This window comes from Pseudopipra pipra, chromosome 2 (genome assembly GCF_036250125.1).
Source record: "Pseudopipra pipra isolate bDixPip1 chromosome 2, bDixPip1.hap1, whole genome shotgun sequence".
In the NCBI taxonomy this organism is placed as follows: Eukaryota; Metazoa; Chordata; class Aves; order Passeriformes; family Pipridae; genus Pseudopipra; species Pseudopipra pipra.
In genome coordinates this window covers 43663065-43684562 of record NC_087550.1, presented here as the reverse complement: position 1 = coordinate 43684562, position 21498 = coordinate 43663065, and the positions used below count along the sequence as shown (strand labels likewise).

The window sequence follows — 21498 nt, the reverse complement described above, 5'->3', positions numbered from 1 at the left end:
ATGGAGTTACTCCTCCAGATGCATTACCTAGCCAAGACTAACTAGCCAAAGCTGTCTCTGGACCTTAAATGGATCAGCAGGTGCAGAAATCACTGATAGTGCAAATCCCATTAAGTCATTCACAGAAAGAGATTTACCAAAGTGCAATGGTGCTTTGAGAGAATAAAACTTCAAAGATAACAGTAAATATAGAGATGCAATGAAGTTATTTCTGCAGTTTTACTCTGGAAGCTACAGTAGTATGATGCAAGTGAAAGCTGGATATATAAAATTGCAACAAAATGAGAAACAGAGCTGTAAGAGCATTCTTCACTAAAAATTTCATTTTTTTATTATCTGCCTCACAGAGTAGCTTACAGCTAGGAACAAAATTCAGAAAACACATCTATAAATACAAACTATGAATAAGTTCTACTTAGTTTAAGTCTCCAACTAATTGAATCACTGAATAAACTTAGAATACAGCTCATCTTCAGGACTCTTAAAAATTAAGTTCTTTTATAAACTAAAAAAACTAAGCATCTTTTCCTGATCTTTCCTGGAATCTGTTACCTGTGTATTTTTAGCAGTTCTTGCCAATCTAGAGAGCTCCACCAGATGTTTGGTCAGGATGTCTTTAATACATTCTCTTTTGGTATTGTCATTCTCCTTCTCAAGCAAGATCTCCAAAATTACAGTGCGCAGAGCCATGATGGGTTCCTGGAAATGGAAGTCACTGTCCTTGAGAAGTTGGGACTGTCTCTGCCACTTCAAATAAACTTCGTTCAGTTGTTGAGTAGTAACAGATCTACAGTTGTTACCGAAAGAAAAAAGACCAGTTACTAATTCTCAGTAAACATTTGTGAAATGCAAGATGACTAAAAAGTGAACTACCAAGGAAGTTCACAATGTACAGTTCCAAACCAAGAAATAGTCCATAAAACCCTACAAATGTTTACTATATGTGGACTAAACTGGCAGCCTTCCAGTTTTAACAAACACGAAGATCAACATTACAGGTGAACAGCTCCTCTGTAAAAGTTCCTTGTGTTAAATGTCCATCAGCAAAGGGAATAGCATTTGAACAGAGGGCTGCTTAAAAGATCACAGACCAAGATTCCTGTTTTATTATATAGGTTATATATGGATTAATACAAGAATAAATTCTAAACTGTCACACTGCAGGTTGCCATTTCATGTATTACTTTCTTAGGCAATCCATTAACTGCAAAAAGCAATAAGGTTCCAGACAGGCTAAATGACTGCAGGATGACTATTAGCTACCAAACTGACACAACTATGACAGAGAAAATTCAATGTTAATAGCACTACCGAGATAAATACCTTCCTGTGATCAAAAAGCAATGTTAAGAATATAGTATTAGAGGTCCATGAAAAAAGTGATTCAAACTGAAACAACTTTCAATAGAGCTATGGGTGTCATGAAGGAAATGAAAACATTTTTAGAAAAGAAACTACAAGAGGATGACTCAGTTACCTGAGTAAAGCAAAAGCTAGGAGATATGACTGCTACCTTGGAGTATACTAGGGAACTCAATACAAATGAAAGAAAATAATTATTTAAAATACAGTATTGGCATAATATCAAATAATTCAAACTAGACTGTAAATAAATCCAGTCTGGAAATAATAAGAGAATCTAAAATTGTCTTCACATAGTAAAGCTAAAATCCTTTAATTTTTAGGATGAAGTTCGAGATACTCACAAATAAAATTTGTTGAGGTCGTTACAATTTTCGTGCTATGCTTGATTACTAAAAATTCTGAAAGCTCAGAAACAATCTTAAACAATCTTAAAAAATTACCTGGAAAACAGCAGACCTATGTTTTCCAACTCTCCAATTAGCTGTAGTCTACAAAGGGTTGGGTATAATGAATAAACAGATTCAAGGCTCCCTTTGCACAGCTCTTTGACTTCATTCACTCTATGGATTTAGCAGAGAAACAGTAAATTTATTTTTTTTTCACTATCCACAAGTAATTGCAAATATCCATAACATAATTTCCACACAGTGAACAGAATTTAAACAGCTAAACTATTCAGTCTGGAGTTATTCTGTATTACCATTAAAATTAAAATAATAAATTTTGTCAAAAAATGAAAAGACAGTAAGCATATATAAACCCCAAAGTTCAGCCAAAGAAGAGCACCCAACACTGAAATCCACTTTAGAGAAACACAAAGTAAGGGGGTGTATACAACAGCAAACGTATCTTCAATCAGCACACAAATTATATATGCACAGATGACAAACTGAAGTTAAAAAACTTAGAAATAAAGTTGCAGTCTGGAGGTATTAATTTTATTCTATGCAGGAGACTTTATTTAAGCCCATAAAACCCCATGATAGTCTTTCATATATAACCTGGGAGTAGAAACACACACATTGTCTCCATCTCTCTCTATAACAACATAGTATTTGCATACAGTTACCTGGCATCTTTAAGACTGTCATGGAAAGCAGAGAATTCCTTATCTCGTAAAGACTGAAGAGCATCATACAAAGATTCATGGTAACCTGGTCTTCCCGTTTCATCTCTAAGAAATAAAACAAAAGTAACATAAAATAAAAAGAAAAGTACATTTCTCTACAATACATCAATTTTATCGTTATGATATATATTTTCAGTTGTAGATTTTCTGCAGCTGGATTGCTATTTTGCATGATAAAAATAATGATGCAATCTTTCACATTTAAATTAATTTAGCATTTTATAAATTCAAGCTGTTCTTTTTAAACAAAGAAAAACAGTAATTGTCGAAATGTTTGGAATACAGAGAACATGTTCACAGTTGTATCAAAAATATGCCACAAACTCAACTGCACAATAAAAGTTTAATCATAATATCTCTCTCAGTATTATGCTGAAACATACATATTATAGTATATATGCAACTTCAGTTAAGAATCAACAGTTTTGTACACGTGATTCTTAAAATATTCTTAAAATGGAAAAAATAAATAAAATCAGAAGGTTAAAAAACCCCATAGTGTTCAATAGAATTTTCCCTTCTTTGCCCTTTTGGCTTTTCTTTCTCCTTCTCCTTGGCCCTTCTCTTTCCTGCCATCTCTCTCATCTTACATGTTCCTTTTCTGCTCCTGTATTAAAGGTGACTACTACCTAACCCAGGGACGAAGAGAGCACACCTATAAGAAATTTGTTCTGATTGTGGCATAACAAATGCCCTTCAACAGGTTGTTCATGAAGTTCTCCAGATGAGTCTTATCAATGATTTCATGACAGTGCAGGAGAAGACAATGAACACACCAGGAGTGTGTTCCCCAGAACACCTCTCTGTAAGTCTCCGGAGAAAAATCCTACATTCTTCTGACTACTAAAAGTTGATGTAGGAGGAGACCCCACCATGTAACTTTTGCTTTGCCAAAATGTAGTGTATCTATTCAGTATTCTTCCTAAAACATGCCACAATGCACCTGTACTAAGAAGGGACAGACACAGACTCTGGCTAGTCACATAAAATAACTACTGCCATATATGGCATATCCAGTTACACATTAAGGGAGGAGATTACTCCTTATGAGGGAGTAGCCATAAATCAATACTGGTATTCGCCTATCCAGGTCTTGATAACCTCTTGTGGTTTATTAAGCAATATTTTCCCCATTTCCTTATAAATTAGACATTAAAAACTATCTAACCCTCACTTGTACTTAAGGTAAGTTTACTATCCGAGTCAAAAATGGAAAATTTCAGTTCACAATTATGAACAATCAAAAAGAATTACCTGCGTACAGTTTCCCAGGAAAATGGAAAGTGATGTGCATACAAACCAGAGAAGTATAAGTGAAAAAGACTGCTTTTACATTCAATTATTAAGACAAATTAGGTGACCTGCTTCACAGAAACTACATTCTCACCTTGTTCTTTTTGCTTGGATCTGACACCACTGCCTTTCGCTTAATAAACTAGCAAAAGTTGGTTTACCTGACAAAAGAGATGTGGCCCCACTGCATATTCCTCCATGCTGCCTGGTAGCGCATTTCCTGTAGTTCTGTGCACCACTCAGTGTTTTCACGTTCCAGCCCTTTTAAATACATGGAAAGAGTGTGGCAAAGACCAAAATTCTGCAAAGCCTGGAATTAAGAAAATTACTAGAAGTTGGTTTTCCTCCTTTATCAAACTGAACCAGTTTTTTTAAAGGCTTTGTTTTACCTTTGCAAACAAAGAAGCCTTTGTAGGTATGACAGGACCATAAATATTTCTAAACTCAGCACTACATAACATGAAAAATTTTAATAAAACTACTAATCCCACTATTAATATCTGCACCCCCAGGAAAGCAGTTTCATTACTACCACCATGTGTGGCATTCTTTTAAATAAATTTCCACACTTTGCTTCAAATTAACTATGAGTTCACATTTCTCCATTCCACCATTCCCAATAGTAAGTCAAAATGGGTTTTACTTCTTAATGAACCATTTTCCTGGTGGGGATTTGAAAAGGTTTCCTGCAACACCTATCTGTTTGAAGACCATAATGTCTTTATAATTGTGACCAGTTAACTAGATTATGCATGCAGCCATTATGAAGGAGAAATGCAATGGAATTTTAGCAATGATACTAAATAATTTGGGGTAAGAAAATAAAAGAAAATTTTCATAGGAAAATGAAATGAGGAGAGAAACAGATATACCTGTGCTACATTATTATAGAACTGGTGTAAACATTTTTAGGTTAAAAAAGCAACATACTTTTTAAGGGTTCAAAATAGCATCAATTCTATTTATTTATTGTATCAGAAATACCACAGTTTCAGTCAGATACTTGCCACAATGGAGAGGTTTGAAGAATGAGAGAGGAAAAGTAACCAATTACATTACTTTTCCTATCCTGTCATTTTAAGAGCTGGCCTTAAGTATTTCACAAAATTCATCACCCATGACTTGGGTGAGTGACAAGAGGAATAGGAACCTTAACGTTTTCAGGACAAATATTGAGTTGTCTTATATTACACAGTTTGGATGTGTATGACAATGGGCTGGACTTGATGAATAAAGGGATTGCTTTCGGTCCTAAAACAATTTTGGACTTAATACAAATGACTCAATATGATGGATATCAATTCTTACATTTATTTCCTCTTACAAAATAGGATTACCTCTATTATTCCTGCCTGGCGAGTAGATGGAGAGAGGCTTGTCTCAAGGTCATATGTTAAAAGGGCTTTCTCCCATACTGCTTCATGCTCATATGTTCTTAGCCTGTTGTAAGTTAACAGGATGTTTTCAATTGAAGTTCCTTATTAATAAATGAAAGCAATGACTCTAAAGAACATAAGAACATTAATAAATTATACCGCGCTAATGGTTGTAACATTCTTCCTCCACCACAGCCGTAGAGACTGTCAGGTTCTCCAATGCTTCTGTATATGTCCATGAGAAGGTCCTAGAAGATGCACCACAAAACTGAAGGGTTACCTTTTTTTGGAACCAGTTCAAGTTAGTTTTACATATATCGTGTAAGTTTGTAAATATGAGTCCTTGCATGCAACACTATCATTGCTAAATTTTCCTTTATGCAGTATCTGAGCCTGCTATCATCACAGGAAAAAAGTTATGCAGTCTAGCAAAACTCTTCAGGACTACCTACCTTCCCTGCTAATTTATTAAACAAAAAATAGAACTGGGCCTTAGGTGGACTGGTTGAAAAGCAAAAGGCAGTAGTACTGAATGAGCATCAGACATACCAGCTAAGCAATGCATCTTAAAAGTTACACAAGCACAGTTCTGGAATAATGAACAATGCGAAGAAGTAACTTAGACAAGGCTACTGGATCAGATTTGGTGTATCAAATAAACTTGCAAGAGATACTACTGCTTTGGTTTTGATTAGTACAGCCTCCCACACCACATGTTCATTTTTAATGAACATGTATCTCTGACAAAACAAACTGAAAAATACTTGGCTAGTTATCACCATGAGTTCAGTTCCTTCAAGGAACAAAGTCTGCTTGCTGTGATGTAAAATTTGCCAGTTAATTAGTGTTTCAGGTGAACGAATACTCGATTTAACTTGCCTAGAAGGCTACTAAGTTCACTTTGAATTAAAGCATGAGGAGAACTTTCAAACACAATTTTTGAATTCAATTAGATCTGCCTTCAACTCAGATGAAATCTACTCTTAATAATAATTATATGAGAAGTTTTGCTTTCAGATTATGAAGCACACATGTACCTGTAAACTTAAGCCAGTTTCCTCTTTACTTTTTTCGTTCAAAGTAGTAATAGTTGTTTTTTGACTTTCTTCTTCAAATGTCAAACTCTTAGCTGCTTTAAAAGAAGATCTAAAAGAAAAGTTTCAACCAATAAAATTAAATTAAATTTCATGCAAAGAACTAAAGAAATTCTGAAACAATACTTAAAAAGTAAGCAACTTAAAATACTTAAAAAGTATTAAAAAGTATTAAAAAGCAACTTTAAATACTTAAAAAGTAAACAACAAATGCAAGACCATGCCTGTCATACCCCTAAATCATGCAAAATAGCTCTCCACTAGAATAATGATCAGCTGAACTGAGAATATCAACGTCAAGGGATTTTAACACCAAGGTGTTTTTTCAGAGATAAAAAAAAAACCCTTGTAATTTCCAATATTTTATTAGATCAAGTTGCTTTTGTGAATGGCTGAAGCATTCTTTCTTCTGTCAAAGAATAAAAGCAGTTAGTTAATGCACATGCTTATAATCTTCCTCCTGTTATATTTTCACTACCTTAGAGTAATTTGTAACAAAAACAAAGCTTCTAAACAAGTTCCATATTTTGATCTTGCTAGACCAGAAGACAAAAATAATTGTCCATTAGAGAAGAAAACTCCTTCTCTACAAGGATCATTCAGCTCAATCCACACACAATTCTGGTTATCATTCTGGTGTTTCCTTCTTTCTTTGATTAACTTCTGGCTTTAATTTAACCAATAGCACAAAGAAAAGTTTCTGATTATGAGTCAACATGGTTTGGATCACATTCGAGGATTGGTAGAAATATTTTCATGTCCATACATGCACCTATGGAATATTTTTAAAGCTTCCTTCACTTTTCACATAACAAAACACTACTGGGATGCACAAAACATGACCCATTTTATCAGAAATGTCAAGAAACTGCACTCCTCAAGCCTCATACCTTTCTTGCTGTTTGTCTCTGTTTATCTTGTCTGCGTAGATTTCTGCGTAGAGCAAGGCTGTGAAGTGAGCAGCACAAGACTGTGCTGCTATAGCAACCTCAAGATAATTCAGATCCAGCCAGAAGCTGTCATCAAAAACTGTACCTGAAGCAGATCTGATTAAATAAAGACTTTAATACTGCTGCAACAGACCTTCTCTCTAACATTAAACAAAATAAATCCAAACTAACTATAAAGCTTTCCAAAGGCTAATTTTATTTTAGCATCCCCCTCAAAACCCAAACTACAAGAAGTTTATCAGACAAGTTTTTAGAAAACTCCTTCAGCATAGTTAAAACCCCTTAAGTCCAGCTATATCACTTCTGTAAAAAATGCAAGGTCACTACTGTATCTTCATTCTTTTGACTGACATGTTCTCTATCATGTTCTTCTTTAATCTAGAGCATCAACAGATCTCAGGACAGTCATAATTAAATTAAAGCAACATTTTGGAAAGTGATAATTCACCTCTTTTGTCTTCTTAAGTAATCAACAACAGCAAGCATGGCTCGTCGAGATACTTTATCCAAACTTCTAAAATTATGGGTTTCTTGCTCTGGGATGCATATTTCAAAGGAAAGAATATAATGAACTTTTGTCATAACATATTCTTTTTACAAAATAAAAAGGTCTATTTTGTACTCAAGAAAGTAACTAAAAACTTCCTTGGATGGCATTTCCAAAATTAAACTAATAGTTTGTCACAAAAAGTATTTTTCCTCCTTACACTATGTTAGAGACACTACAGTAGTTTATACCACAATTTTATCAAATTATCTTTGTATTAATAATTTATGTATTATATTTCTTATTACAGAATTTAGAGATGAACTAACACGATTGCACAAATCTCCATAACAGACCTCTTCTCTTAGGCTTGAGACATATAAAGTTATTCCAAAGTCACAGAAATACTTGCTAGTAGCTTTATTGCAGATTTTATAGTGTGGATGCTTACACAAAAAACACTATTTCCCACATAGAGACACATTTAAAGAATTTATATTTCTATGCCTGGCTTCTGGATTAAAAAAAATAAAATAAAATCAGATGGTTACAAGTTGTGTTCCATTCACTTGTTTAATAATTTCTCCATTTTTCTGGTAATTTTTGATTTATCAATTACAAGAAGGAAGAAACAGGGAAAGCATAACCAAAGGTTTGATTACTACTACATTACAGTGAGATGTGGAACTAGCAATTTCCCCTAAAGAATGCAAAAGCCATATTAAAGAAGAAGTATCTGGGCATTTTGTGTGCTTCAACAAACAAAAATGAATGACACTTAGTTTCCACTGCTACCAAAGATCTGACAGAAGGAACACCAGCTCCTTCTTTTTGAGTCATCTCCCACATGCTTAACTTTCAGAAGACATGCAATGGGGACATTTGACTCTCAGTTCCTAACGCACCATGACGTTTTTCTCTCCATTCCCACGTGCTGCTCTCCTTGGCAATGGAGACAGCACCTCACAGGCAGGGTCCATTCTGTTGGACTGTACAATCAGCCCCAAAGAGCTTGCTGTTTCCTCTTTCATAATTTCATCAGATGAACAACTAAAAATTTCTGAATGAGTTATATTTGGGTACTAGAAAGTATTAATGAGTTAGGGGAAGAAAAAGGCACTGGTCAAGAAAATTGGAAGAAAACAGTTATTCTTAGGGCTTTGTTGAACAATAGGCCAAATTACAATAATGGCAACTGACAGCATGGAGTTCATACTCACTAACAAGAAGCTTACAGACATAAAACGAAAATGGTGCCTGTTTTTCATGGCATCAGATCGAAAATCTAAATGCTAAGGAGTAATAACTGGATAGGTATTTAGAAATATTAATTAAAAAAAAATTACATCTCTTCTGCAAAATAACAGATTCAACTGACCTATTATTCGCCAGACCGACATGCACTAAGTCCAAAATATTCACTATTTTTAGTTTTGGTGGGTCTGACTCTAGTCAAGCAGTTGGCAATTCACAATTAGGTTTGGTTTCTCAGGCAGCGCAGTGATTGGCATGATGTTCACACCATTTATGCTTTAAACTGCCAATTTCTAGAACTTGAATGTCAAAATGGATCAACACTAAGACTCTTGTTCGGACACACTCAACTCTCTCATGTCTAACTGCCTGGTCTTTCCTAGTTTGGATCCTGATGGATTGGAATTAATTTAGGTTTTCTTTGATCACAATCTAATTGGAAAGAATGCCAACAGTTTGATTAGAAGGTGCTTTCCTTTTAAAGGAACTTACTGCATTACTTATATGCTGCTGCAGTACTTTTGGTTACAACTTCCTTTCATTCTGCTGGAATGGAACAGGTCTTTTGAATGTATAGGGAGACCATTATCAATATTTGGCAGAAGCTAAAGAAAGGGTTAGTCTTCTCCAAGGAGAAAATACAGATAAAACTGCTTTTTATCACTCTTGTTTGAGTAAGAGAGGAATTTAACTGCTGATTAGTCATTTTAAGAGACAGTCCACGACTCAAGTCTTGCAGCACACAACATTGCATAACATCTAAATTCAGCAAGTAATAAATATCATCCAGTGGTGAATAAGAAAAAAAGTTATACTGAAGAAGCTGCTTGGATGCTGCCAACGAACAGCTTCAAAATTAACGCTATCTCCACTGAAAAAGATCAAACAATTGGGCAGAAGTTTCTAAAATTCAGTCTGCCTGCAAGCGCACATCATACATTTGATGTCAGGAGATAGTTTTTTCACAACCAGAATCCCACTTTTAGTTGAAACAAAATATCATGACATTACCTGAATCAGTATTTGGAGTAGATCTACTAGACGAGGCAAATTTGCAACAGGCTGTAAAAAACTTCTGGATATGAAGTGACAAAAGATTTCTCCAAGATTCATCTGAGTCATGAAGAACTATATCATGAATCAAGTATGGAAGCAAAGTTTGACACAAGTCTGTTTTCACCTAGAAAACAACCATGCACAGCAGCTGCTAAGAAAGACAACGGAAAAAACCTTTCTTTCTCTAGGTTACAACCAAACTGACAACTACTCAAACAAACATGCAATGTTTGAGAAAGAACATGTCATATGAATAATGTAAACCACTCAACGGGGCTGTGCTGGCATTCAGCTAAAGTAGCCACATAAAGTTCATCTACGTTACAATCATCTCTCAAAACTTGTATTTCAAGAATATATGAGTATCTGCAATATATGATTACAAAGGTTCTGAATTATTTAACAGCAGAAATTACTATTTGTTATCAAGATAAGTAATCATATTTTTTATGCATCACAGCACGCACATACATACATATGTGTGTATGATTTAGCTCACCTCACACAGTGGCTTCATTAACTGTAGAACTTCATTTTTCACACCTCCACTGTCCAATATCGAACTAGTTAGGCACTTGATCCAGGTCTCATGACTTTCTCCCAGAGGAATCCACAGGTTTGTGTCATCCAAAGTTTCTAAACGAGCCTCTGTATCATTAGCAGATACTACAAGAAACTAGAAGGAAAATATACACATATTACAAACATAAAAAAATTCTAAGGCACTTAAAAAAGCCATATGGCAATCTGCACAGACCAAAATATATTAACTATTACTGATGCTTCAACTGACTAACAGTATCAATTCTGTTCATGTAAATGTCAAGTTTTCCAAGAAAATCTGAAAGTACTAAAACCAAAATTTTACTGATAATATCAACAAGGTCACTGTAGGCATCACGTTTAGGTCACAAATCAAAAGTTTCAAAGTGAGGAAATATCTGATTCAAAATATCTGATTTGCAGTTAATTGTGCACTTTTTTCCTGACTTATTTTCCACCGATTTTTTGCATCAAATGACACTAGAATCCTGAGAAAATGTGTATTACATTCACCAAAGCCTTTAAAAAAATATCTATTTTTATTTTTTCTCTACCCTATATGCTATATATGTAAGACATATCAGAAGAAGTACCTTTTTTCTAGATGTTCTGAAAGGCTGTAGATAGATTAACAGGGGATCAGCTTTACTTTTATAAACTTCCCAAAATTCACTTCCAGACTCTGTGGCTAATATGTTTTTCAAACAGGAAACAGCAGCAGCTCTAACACCAATACTAAAAAAAAATAACATATACAACATCTTTATTATTAATTTAATTCAGATATTTGACTTTCAAAATCACCTTTATAAATATACAAGGCAAATAACTCCACAGTCTATGTGCGCATCAAATCAGAAAATTTTGGAATAGGATGTGCCATTGCATATTTTATTATAAAACAAAGCCTGATTATTTCCTCCACAGCACTGCTATCCTGAACAGCACAGAGGAGACTCTCTGGCTTAAGTCCAACTAGGGAATTTCTAGGAAACATCTATGTTTGACCGGGTAAGTAATGCGAGCCTCGAAAGCAGCACATGGTTAGACACTAACAGGTGTTAGTAAAACTTCCAGAGAGTTACTCTGAGCTGATTTGAACAACATACAACTTAAAGGCTCCTATTAAGCTTTGAGGTAACTAAATAAGTATACTCACCAATTATCTGTTAAAGCAGTATTTATTTGAGTTAACATTATGAAGACCCACTGACGTTTTCTATCTTCAAATAAGTCTGCTGCTCTAGAATCCAGTGCATTTTCAGCACGCTGAAGAGCTGTGGTGGAGAAATCCATGGGACCTATTTCTCCCAAGCAACTTCCAACAGCCTCTGCAAATGCAAGTAATTTTACAGTCTTTCTGTAGTTTTATGAACAGTAAAATGAAGTCTCACCCTACTTTTAGAACTGAGATTGTTATGGGGTAAAAAGCTGCAAACATTATAAATAATCACTTAAGGAGCTTTATGATTAAAATTACATGTTAAAAAATTTTGCAGCATAAGACTCACAAATAATAAAGTTATGCTTTTTAACTCAATTTTCTAGGAGTGCCTATGGCTCTGGATGTTCCAGTTTATATTGGATAAGAATTTTATTTTTGCTTCTGTCAGAAACAGGCAAGTGCAAAAGGTCAGAATCATTCATGTTCATTCCCTAAGGGTATGGTAAATACAAACAGTAGCCTGTGTAAGCACAAACCGTAGACTGTAAACTCAGTCAGAATTAACCTACATTTTACATAAAATGATGTACCTATGTGTCCCTCATTTGTTTTCCAGACAAAATACAGAAAAGAATAAAACAAAACAAAATTGACATTGAAAATAATATTTAAAAAGGTATGTTAATGTTCACCAGAAAGAAAACAAAATCTATTTCCCTGCTCTTTCTTTCAAACTCTGCATGTGCATGGAAAATGTTTCCATCTTCTACAACATTGTTTTAACCACCAGAACAAATAAAGAACACACTGAAGATACACAAGTTGGGTTTTGAACTAAATTTGACAGATCACCTAAGGAAACGCAATGAAGAGAAGGCTGAAACCTGCAGCTTGCAGAGGTGCTGAAGTATCCATTATACTGAAGTCAACATGAGTTTCAGTTCCTCAGCATTTGTAATTATCAGTCATTAGTCTTTTAGAGAGACAATATATCAGGTGTACATATAAAGGTGTTTCTGTCTAGTTTAGACATCTAATTTCAGTAATCACCAGCTTCGTGGAGGTAGTCTCCTCTTAGGCAAGGGGGGATTTGGATTTTAGCTTTGGATCAAACATTAACCAGGCGGTCAATGTAAATGGTGAGAATAATTTTAATAACACAGAAGAGGCTTTAAGATGGAGAACAACTATTTTAATTTCCACTATGACACGCCTACAAAATTTTCAGATTTCTCTTCAATTTTTTGTATTATTTTTCAACCTAATAAAGTGACCCATAGAAACAGATGACTCTTTACTGCATATAGAACAGACCAGAGTCTAAACTGATTGTGATTTAAATTATTAGTCAAAGCTTTAAAATACAGTGACTGAAGATATATCAACCATTTTAACAATCCTGATGGCTACCTCTGGCAGGTAATGCAAAATAGCAGTGGGAAATAACATTGAGAACAGCCACAGTTTCAGCCTGGTTTTTGTAACGACAGCCCTAATTAGCCTGTGGGAGTAAAGAACTTACCCAAAACTGCTTTTTCTCCTGTATGGTTAACTGCCATCTTGGACAGTTGCAGTAAGTTCACCACTAATTTCACTACTACAGAATCTTCTGGCTTTTCTATCATTCAGAAAGAAAAAATAAATGCCAAAAATGTCAGTGTAGTTGTAATGCGAACATATTAGAAAGAAAGCACTGCTTCAGTGTCTTTTATCTACCAATGTCAACACGCATTATCAATGTTGAGGCACGTTGGTATTAAACAGTACATCAAAAAAATGTTTCAGTTATCTTATTAATTGTAATGTGAAAATATTTCTATGCATTTGACTATGCCAAAGAATCCTCAAAACTGAAATACACAAATTCTATTGTTTTCAGCATTTTGATGCAGAAATGATGATTAATTACATGAAATATTAGCATAAGTTGGTGTAAGAGTGCTGTTTGAAACAGTGAAGTCATATTGTGTGATTCCACTGACAGCCCTTAAACTAATATCATTCTGTTCTAAATATGAATCCAAGGAATATCTCAAAAATAGGCTTTCTGCCAGGAACTTCCCAGAATTTCACTAGCTTTCAGTTGTCTAATTAACCTTGCCAAACTACAAACTCTCATGATGGGCATTTCCTTACATATTTGCTGCCTGCCTGAGGTCTTTATTTTAAATAAACATGCCAAACAAAATGTTCTAAGAAAAAAATATGATGATCTGCCAATGTAAGAAAAAAAACCCCACAGCAGTATTTTCTTAAAAATCCTACTGCTCTGTTGATTGGAATGGAAACCTGGGATAGGGCTATATGCTTGTTGACACCTTTATAAAATTGAATACATGTGGTCAAACTGCAGCAGTTATTTCTTAAATGTCAGCTTTCAGCATAGAGTTGTATAGCCTTTATCAATAATAGGTTTGCTTCTTTTTAGAAAATAAGAACTACTATTACTATTATTATTATTGTTATTATTGTTGTTGTTCTTCTTCTTCTTATTATTATTATTATTCAGTGGTTAACAGACTTCTAGTATAAGGCAAACTCAAGGCAACAGGCCCATCAAGCCTGCCAGCCTGCCTCCAGCAAAGCAAGAGAAAGTACTTCTCAGGTTTTGCCTGAGCAGATCTTCGTATCTAATAAACTTTATAAGATATATCTAATCCTTTTTAAGGTCTGTTATGTTTCTAATCTCCACAGTAAGTAACAATAAGTTCCATGCTGTATATATTTTGAAAAAATGACATGGTGTCTCCCATATAACTGCTGTGAGACAATTTAATCTGTTGTCGTAGAAGTGATAGGTACTCCCTACTCAGCTTCATCGTACCATTCACCAGTTCATACACTTCACTCCTATTCAATCTCTTTTCCAGTCTCACAAGGCTTTCCTCCAATGGAAGTTGCTCTACACAAGCTTGTTGCCCTTCCACTAATGCTTTTCAAGCAGAATTTGGAAACTAAAATTGTAAATTATATTCAAGATGTGGGGACATTATGCACTTGCGCTGTGGCCTTAAAACAGACTACTACTCTTCCCCAAATTTTAGTCTGCACTTATTTACAATTAATTACATCAGCTCTTTTTATCTCCCCCTCATGCACACAAGCTGATGAAGACTTGATGTAGAGGTGAAAAGTGAAATGGTATGCCACAAGCATCTGAAAAACAAAATAGAAAGGAACTGGGTGTGGACTGAGGGCTGAAGCAGCATCCTGGGATGTGGCAAGGTTCAACTAAATTCTACCATTTAAAAACTTCTGAGAGCTTTACTTTCTAACATACTATGGCTTTAATAAAATGTAGCTTCATTACATTTAAAAGAGGAGGGAGATTCATAAAACAAGAAAACTCATTAAGCAGCCATAAAACCATATATTATACGTTATCCTGGGCATTCACAATCATACATGCCCTATGCCAAAAGCTGGAAGGCTGTTTTATTCTCTCTACCATGTAACACCTCATATAATATTTATAAGACACTATGTTACAGATACTTCAGATTTTACATGAATAATAAATGTAATTTTACTTTGCATGTGAAACTATAATAAGGTTACATTGTTAAACATACAAAAACCTTGACACAAAATAAAACCTTGCTAAACACCTAAAACCAGATACAAAAGAAACAAAACACATATATCGGTACCCTGGAAATTTTTCAGGAGATCCTTCATCTGATCTTTATATTGTTCCAATTGTTTGCGTAAATCATACAGTCCTTCAAGCCGTGTTAAGGGCAGTGAATCACAAACACCAACTGAGAGAAAGTGATTAATTTCCTGCAAAACAACATTTTGTACTAAGTACATATAACAAACAAATATAAAAGCTTCAGGCAAAGAAGTGGCTCTCAGCAGTCCACAAGGTGGATATTAACAGATGCAAAGTATGAATAGAAACCTACAAATATCTCAGTCTCTGAAAACTGGCAATAAAAAGAATCTACGTCTAATTTAAATATTTCTCAACTGTAGCTAGGAAATCCTTTTTATTTTGTAAGTTTGCATTACCAAAAACACTATGTCATGAGATATATTTTAAAATGTAATTACCTCCAAAAGAGAATATGGTCCTTTACTGTATTTTATTTTCTGCTGAGTTGCTCGCAAATCTTTAAAAGCTGGATATTCAGGAAAAGGATCTAAGCATTTGATTGCATGATAAAGATTTTCATTATCCTTATTATCTATCACCAGATACTTCAACAAGCCTAGGACCTGTATATAAGAAGTAAATAAACCCCAAAAGTTACAGAGAAACATTAGGAAACAATAAGCCATATTTCTTATTCAGGCTATAATGTAGCTCTCCAAGTTCCACTAAACTGCTAAGATAATTTATTTACACTGATAAAAGTTGTAAGATGTTTAGAGGCTTGGGGAAATGACAGACATATTCTAAAATGGCGAGGCATTTTTGCTACTCTCCCTTCCAAACAAAAATCAAAGTTTTTACTATCATGGCCTGCAGTTCTATCCTGTTTCTTGATGAAGTTGATCTCAAATACTGGCCAATACAATCACTATGATATTGACAACGATTTAGCAAAACACTGCACCCAAACAGTTCTTCTCATGTTATCAAGACTTTATTATTCTCACTAAAGTGATGTTAATTTGAAATTCAGATCAATATCATAACTTATAGCCCAAATCACTGAACTCTGCAGAATTTGTTTTATAACATATCCATAACTTGAATAAATGCTTGACAAAGTGGTACCATACTTTCTTTGCAAAAACACTGCTTTTATGCTTAAAAATCAATGCAACTGGATATTCAATCCAAGCTGCTTTGAGGATTCTACAATCTAAATCATGATGTTTTTATTTGAAGACCTGTGTTTACCTGAAAATTATTAATTAGCCTCCATTTAATACTAGAAGAAAAAATAAAAAGAAGAAAAAGTGATCACCAGACGGTGGGCTTCCCTGCAGGAGTATGATATGAGAGGGTTTCATATTTGACATCAGTTCCAATTCAGAGAAATTTCTGTCCTCCCCACTTTGTTTCTGCTTAGGGGTGCCCTGACAAGTTGCCTTTGCAGTTGTGCATGGACAACTGTTTGCATCGACATATTGTAAATCTGATCACGATCATTAAGCTGGGAAAAAAACCTGCCAAGTTAGTTTCAGATGGATCAGCAGAGCCCTCCAGCTGAACTGGAAGGACAAGGAGAAGGATAATGTAGTTACAACGCAACCACAAAGGTGCATATGGTACTGTGGGATCAGATTAACCCAGAAGGCAACATGAGGACTGAAGTGCAACAGGCATACTCTGGAAAATAATGCTTGTCACACAACAGAAACTGATTTGTTTCCCTTTTAAGGCCTATGTGCAGGATTTATTTTTAAAGATTATTTGTTAAATAAATAGCTGAACCATTGAATTCTGTTCTCTGCATACTTTTCCTCTTTGTCCTCTATACACCTTCTCATACCAAAAGTCTTTATTCGTATTTCCTGTGAAATCACCCACAGAGCTTTATAAGTAACTGTTTAGCTACTCAACATGCTATTTGGCAGAACAGAAGTACCAAAAGTGAAGATGCTTTTATTTCAAAAATTAAAGACATACTATCCCATCCCAAAAAGTAATTTTTATGTAAATCTCCAAGTCATAGAAAGAAGGAATTAAAATTGAACATGAGTATAGGTACAGCTTTAACAACTGTGAACATGAACTAAGAAGCTAACAGATAAGGAATAAGCAGCAATGCAAAACTACCTGGTCCTGAATCTCAGACTGCTTCATGGCAAGAGGTATTAGGGTTCCTACAATAACATGAAGGTGTGTCTCTAGAGCATCACTGCAACACGTAACCGCTGTGTGGCAAACATGATGAAGGAGATCACAACAGACTGAAAAGCTGCGCATGGATATGTCTCTGATAATAACAGGTCTGTCGTGGGAAACAAAGTGAAATACAAATGGTCATTGTCTCAAGTATCAGCCTATTACACAACAGGGAAGAAAAAGGGGAAAAAAATAAAGAGAAAATAAGGAGGAACTGATTCTCAAGTTTAAAATTTATCAATCAGCTCTATGGTCTTAGCTCAGGACACATAGAAAAACTTAAACACACTGAGTTTGACTTATCACTTTAAAAAATGGAATAAAATCTTGTAGAAAAATATATACCAAAATGGAAAAAAAAATATAAAAAAACCAGATAAGGCTTTTAGACTATTATTTGCCAGAACAATGTTGACAGAAACAGAACAAAGGGGAAATCATGCTCTCTGAATCCTCCTCTATCTAAAATAACCATTAGTTAAAAATAAAATTAAATATTACGTTACAAAGGCCACCTGGGGATTATCTAGTCCGGCTTCCTGCCTGAAGCAGGCTCAATTTCAAATTCAGATAAGGTTCTCAGGGTTTTGTTGAACTGAATTTTGCCATATTCCTTGGATGGAGAAACAATAGCTTCCCTGAGCAACCTGCTCCAGTATTTAACTATTCTCACTGTAAAAATCCTTTCCCTTACATCCAACCAGAATTTCCCACCTTGCAACTTGCTGAGTGCTACCCCTTGTCCTTTCACTGTACGCTTCTAGGAAAAAATCTGACTTTACCTTTACTGTAAGGTGTCTTCCCCTCCAGAAACTGAAGAACAGAAATTAGATCAACTCTACCTATCCCCTCCAGAGTCTTCCACTCAACCTATCCCAGTTTGTAACTATCTCTCAGGTCCTGGCTGGATGGGTGACACAGTGGTATTCCATCTCAGGTGAGAGACTTAATGGTTGCTTTAGTTCAGTTTCACAACGTACCTGTTGTCCCACTCTTACAGCTAGACAAGGTCCCTCTGAAAGGCAGCCTTGCCCTCCAGTGCATGGACTGTCCCTGTCCCAGTTCAGTGTTAGTTGCAATAGTAAGCCCCATAATAATGGCATTTACCATAAAATTCACACATCTCTTCAACATCTCGGCCTATGAAACGCTTCAAACAAGCAAAGCAATCAACTTGCACATCAACTCAAAGATATTTAGGTGAATAACTGTCTGGGAAATCCAAAGCTAAACCTGAAGTAAGAAAATACCTTAGTCTTCTTATCTGAAAGACAAGGATCTCCATTTAAATCTTAGGCCTGATGAAGGACCAGTTTTCTCAATCTGAAGCAAGCTAGGATAACACGTACCAATTCATTTTGCTAGGTACCCATCAGTGAAAATGTAAATGTCAATACTCTTTATTAATTCAATAAGCACATTTTATTCGACCTGTGCTTATTTTGCACTTAACTCCACATTTTGAATTTTTCTCCCATATCCTTTAAATTTCTAAACACCCTTTCTGTCATCAAAATCTCCCAACACTGTTTATTTGTACAATTTGATAGCCTATTACATGCTGCTGCAGTACAGTGACCATCTAAATACAAGGATAGCACAAAACATTCCATACTTTAGTAAGAGTTCTATATTTAAATTCTGAAATTATAAAAGAATGGCAATTTAATTTTAAATCTCAGCAAATTTTAATTAAGTCTACAAATGAATTCACATCTGCTGGCGATATTGAAATGTACGGTTCCAAGAATAAGGAAGTACAGACAGGAAGAACAAGAGATAATTACTGTATTTACCTGCTATTGATGTGGTGAATCAGGGTGTAAATTACATCTCGGAGTACAAAAGCCCAGGCTCCTCCTAAACCATCTTTTATTTCTTTAAGTAAGAGACCAACAAACAGGTGATAAATTAGAAGAACTCTGTGTTTCTTATAAATGTTGTTTGTATCTGATACATGCTTACAAAGAGCTAGAAGGATCTTCTGGAATGAATCCTAAAAATGAATAAATTTTGAGTAAAAAATTAATTCATAATGTCAATACAGATATACCTTACATAAAGAAAAAACTTAAGCAGGATATATATATTTTGTTAAAGGGCATGGGCAAAGAAGCTTCATTATTTTTATTGCTTTAAACAAACAAAAGACCTACATGGAAACGAATTCTCTGAGCAGGACTATAAGCCACACATTGCCTCATTTTCTTTTTTTATTCCTTGCAACATGAGAAATGTTATGCACATTTTTCAGAGAGCCAAACACTTATGGTAATTTTTACCAACAGAAGAAACATCAAACACAAAGCAACAAAACATTGGGTAATGATTCAAGCTATATTCTTTCAAACATAATGTTAATGCACACAAAATGCACTATTTCATGGAATATATAACTACAGACTGCAACTGTTAAAACTGTAAATTTAAAAAACCCATCATTTTAAAATACTAAAAAGTCTGTGTTACATTTGAAAAATCTTACTGCACTGGCTGGCAATATTAACTTTTACACTCAAAATATTTAGACGAACATGGCCGAGAAAAGTTTTTTTCTTATTTTTAGATTATTTATGGATAGGCAAAGTAAGTTCTTGACAACATATGCAACAAAATAGCATAACTTGAAACAGCTACGTTTCTAAGGAATAAAGTTAGAAGACAGTAATACATACAGGTTTTATTGCAAGGGCTATATAATTTCATATGTCTTCATATTTGCCTTTAATAAATGAAAATCAAATTTTGAACAATATCACTGACTATAAAATTTCACAGTCAGTAAGAGAAGCTAACATTTATATTTTAATTGTAGGCCGTATTTAGATAAAATTTTTCATATGTAATTATTTTAGAATGTTCTTCAGACATATGACAAATATGTCACATTCTAAATTGTGTCCAGTACACACAGATTTCCCCAACCCTTAAAATAATCCTCTCTACTTTATATATATTATATAATGCATATAATTATATAATTAACACAATTATAGAATACATATTATATAATGCATGTAATGCAACAATTAATAAAATACTATAATTATATAATGCACATAAATCTGTCCCTGAACTTACGACTTCTTCCATTTCAGAAGGAAAATAAAAGAACAGAAAAGGGTCTAAGGTTGTTTATTTTCCTCATATAGAAATGAAGAAAATGTCTAATTAAAACAAAATGTACCCATAATACAAACTCTACACTCTACAGAAAAAGAAGTAATTATTACATACTTACAGGGCTTTTAGAAAGAACTGCTACAATACTTTTTAATTTGCTTTTATGACAGTTGCTAATATAGTCCAAGGTTGCCTTAATCACATAGGATGGAAAATGAGGAGGATTAGGAGCAGGATCCAGTTCCCTAAATGAATAAAAAGGAGATTTATATTTTTCTTCCCCAAAATAAAACACTTTGTATTTAATAGAGTAATTCTTTTTGAATAAACACATGAATTCCTAGAAAATTTTTTCTGCTTTCAGTAAAAAGCACCAAAAGCACCCAGAAAACTGACTTATACCTTATTTTGTAGCTGCTTATTGTCCTTCTATGGCAGCTTTCTAAGCTGTATTTTCCTAGCATTCTTTCATATTCTTTTGAAAGATCTTATTGCTAAAAACCCACACATTTGCCGATTAAGGTACTTTGTGGGAAAATCTAATTGCAAGTCATGGATAAAGCTTCTGCATTTTGTAATTGTGGGAACAATTTCATTGAGAAAAAAGTAATTATGAATCTCATCATAAAAAAAGAACAGTCAACTTTTCTGGGACCTCAAAAAGAAAAGAAGTGCATCATGGTAGTAACAAAAAAGCAAAATCTAAGTTTCATCACTCTTTTCTTACCATTCCCTTCTTAGAAAGAAAAATTTTATTTAAAAGCAGACTCCACAGTCTGTTAATAAACTTACAGTAAAAAATTTCTTTAAAGAGTTTGGAAATCCTCAGCCATTTAACTTTTGGCAGATGTTCATAGGAA

General features: G+C 34.4%; 1 protein-coding gene across 3 annotated transcripts in view; it reads right to left on the bottom strand.

Annotated features, from left to right (window-relative positions):
* Positions 1 to 21498, bottom strand: part of ATM (ATM serine/threonine kinase) — a 65383-nt gene that overhangs the window by 20107 nt on the left and 23778 nt on the right. For all 3 annotated transcript variants that reach the window (XR_010428258.1, XM_064645233.1, XM_064645234.1), the window contains exons 28-46: positions 20757 to 20883; positions 19312 to 19511; positions 17447 to 17621; positions 15769 to 15933; positions 15363 to 15495; positions 13235 to 13330; positions 11707 to 11878; positions 11141 to 11282; positions 10504 to 10680; positions 9960 to 10128; positions 7656 to 7743; positions 7148 to 7303; positions 6201 to 6309; positions 5323 to 5411; positions 5125 to 5227; positions 3949 to 4097; positions 2435 to 2539; positions 1806 to 1925; positions 553 to 787 (exon numbers count right to left, since the gene is read on the bottom strand). Coding sequence is in view for 2 of the 3 variants with exons in the window: in XM_064645233.1 (XP_064501303.1) it covers positions 553 to 787; positions 1806 to 1925; positions 2435 to 2539; positions 3949 to 4097; positions 5125 to 5227; positions 5323 to 5411; positions 6201 to 6309; positions 7148 to 7303; positions 7656 to 7743; positions 9960 to 10128; positions 10504 to 10680; positions 11141 to 11282; positions 11707 to 11878; positions 13235 to 13330; positions 15363 to 15495; positions 15769 to 15933; positions 17447 to 17621; positions 19312 to 19511; positions 20757 to 20883 (2710 nt within the window). In the remaining variant the exon portion in view is untranslated. The remainder of the gene's footprint in view (positions 1 to 552; positions 788 to 1805; positions 1926 to 2434; positions 2540 to 3948; positions 4098 to 5124; positions 5228 to 5322; positions 5412 to 6200; positions 6310 to 7147; positions 7304 to 7655; positions 7744 to 9959; positions 10129 to 10503; positions 10681 to 11140; positions 11283 to 11706; positions 11879 to 13234; positions 13331 to 15362; positions 15496 to 15768; positions 15934 to 17446; positions 17622 to 19311; positions 19512 to 20756; positions 20884 to 21498) is intronic.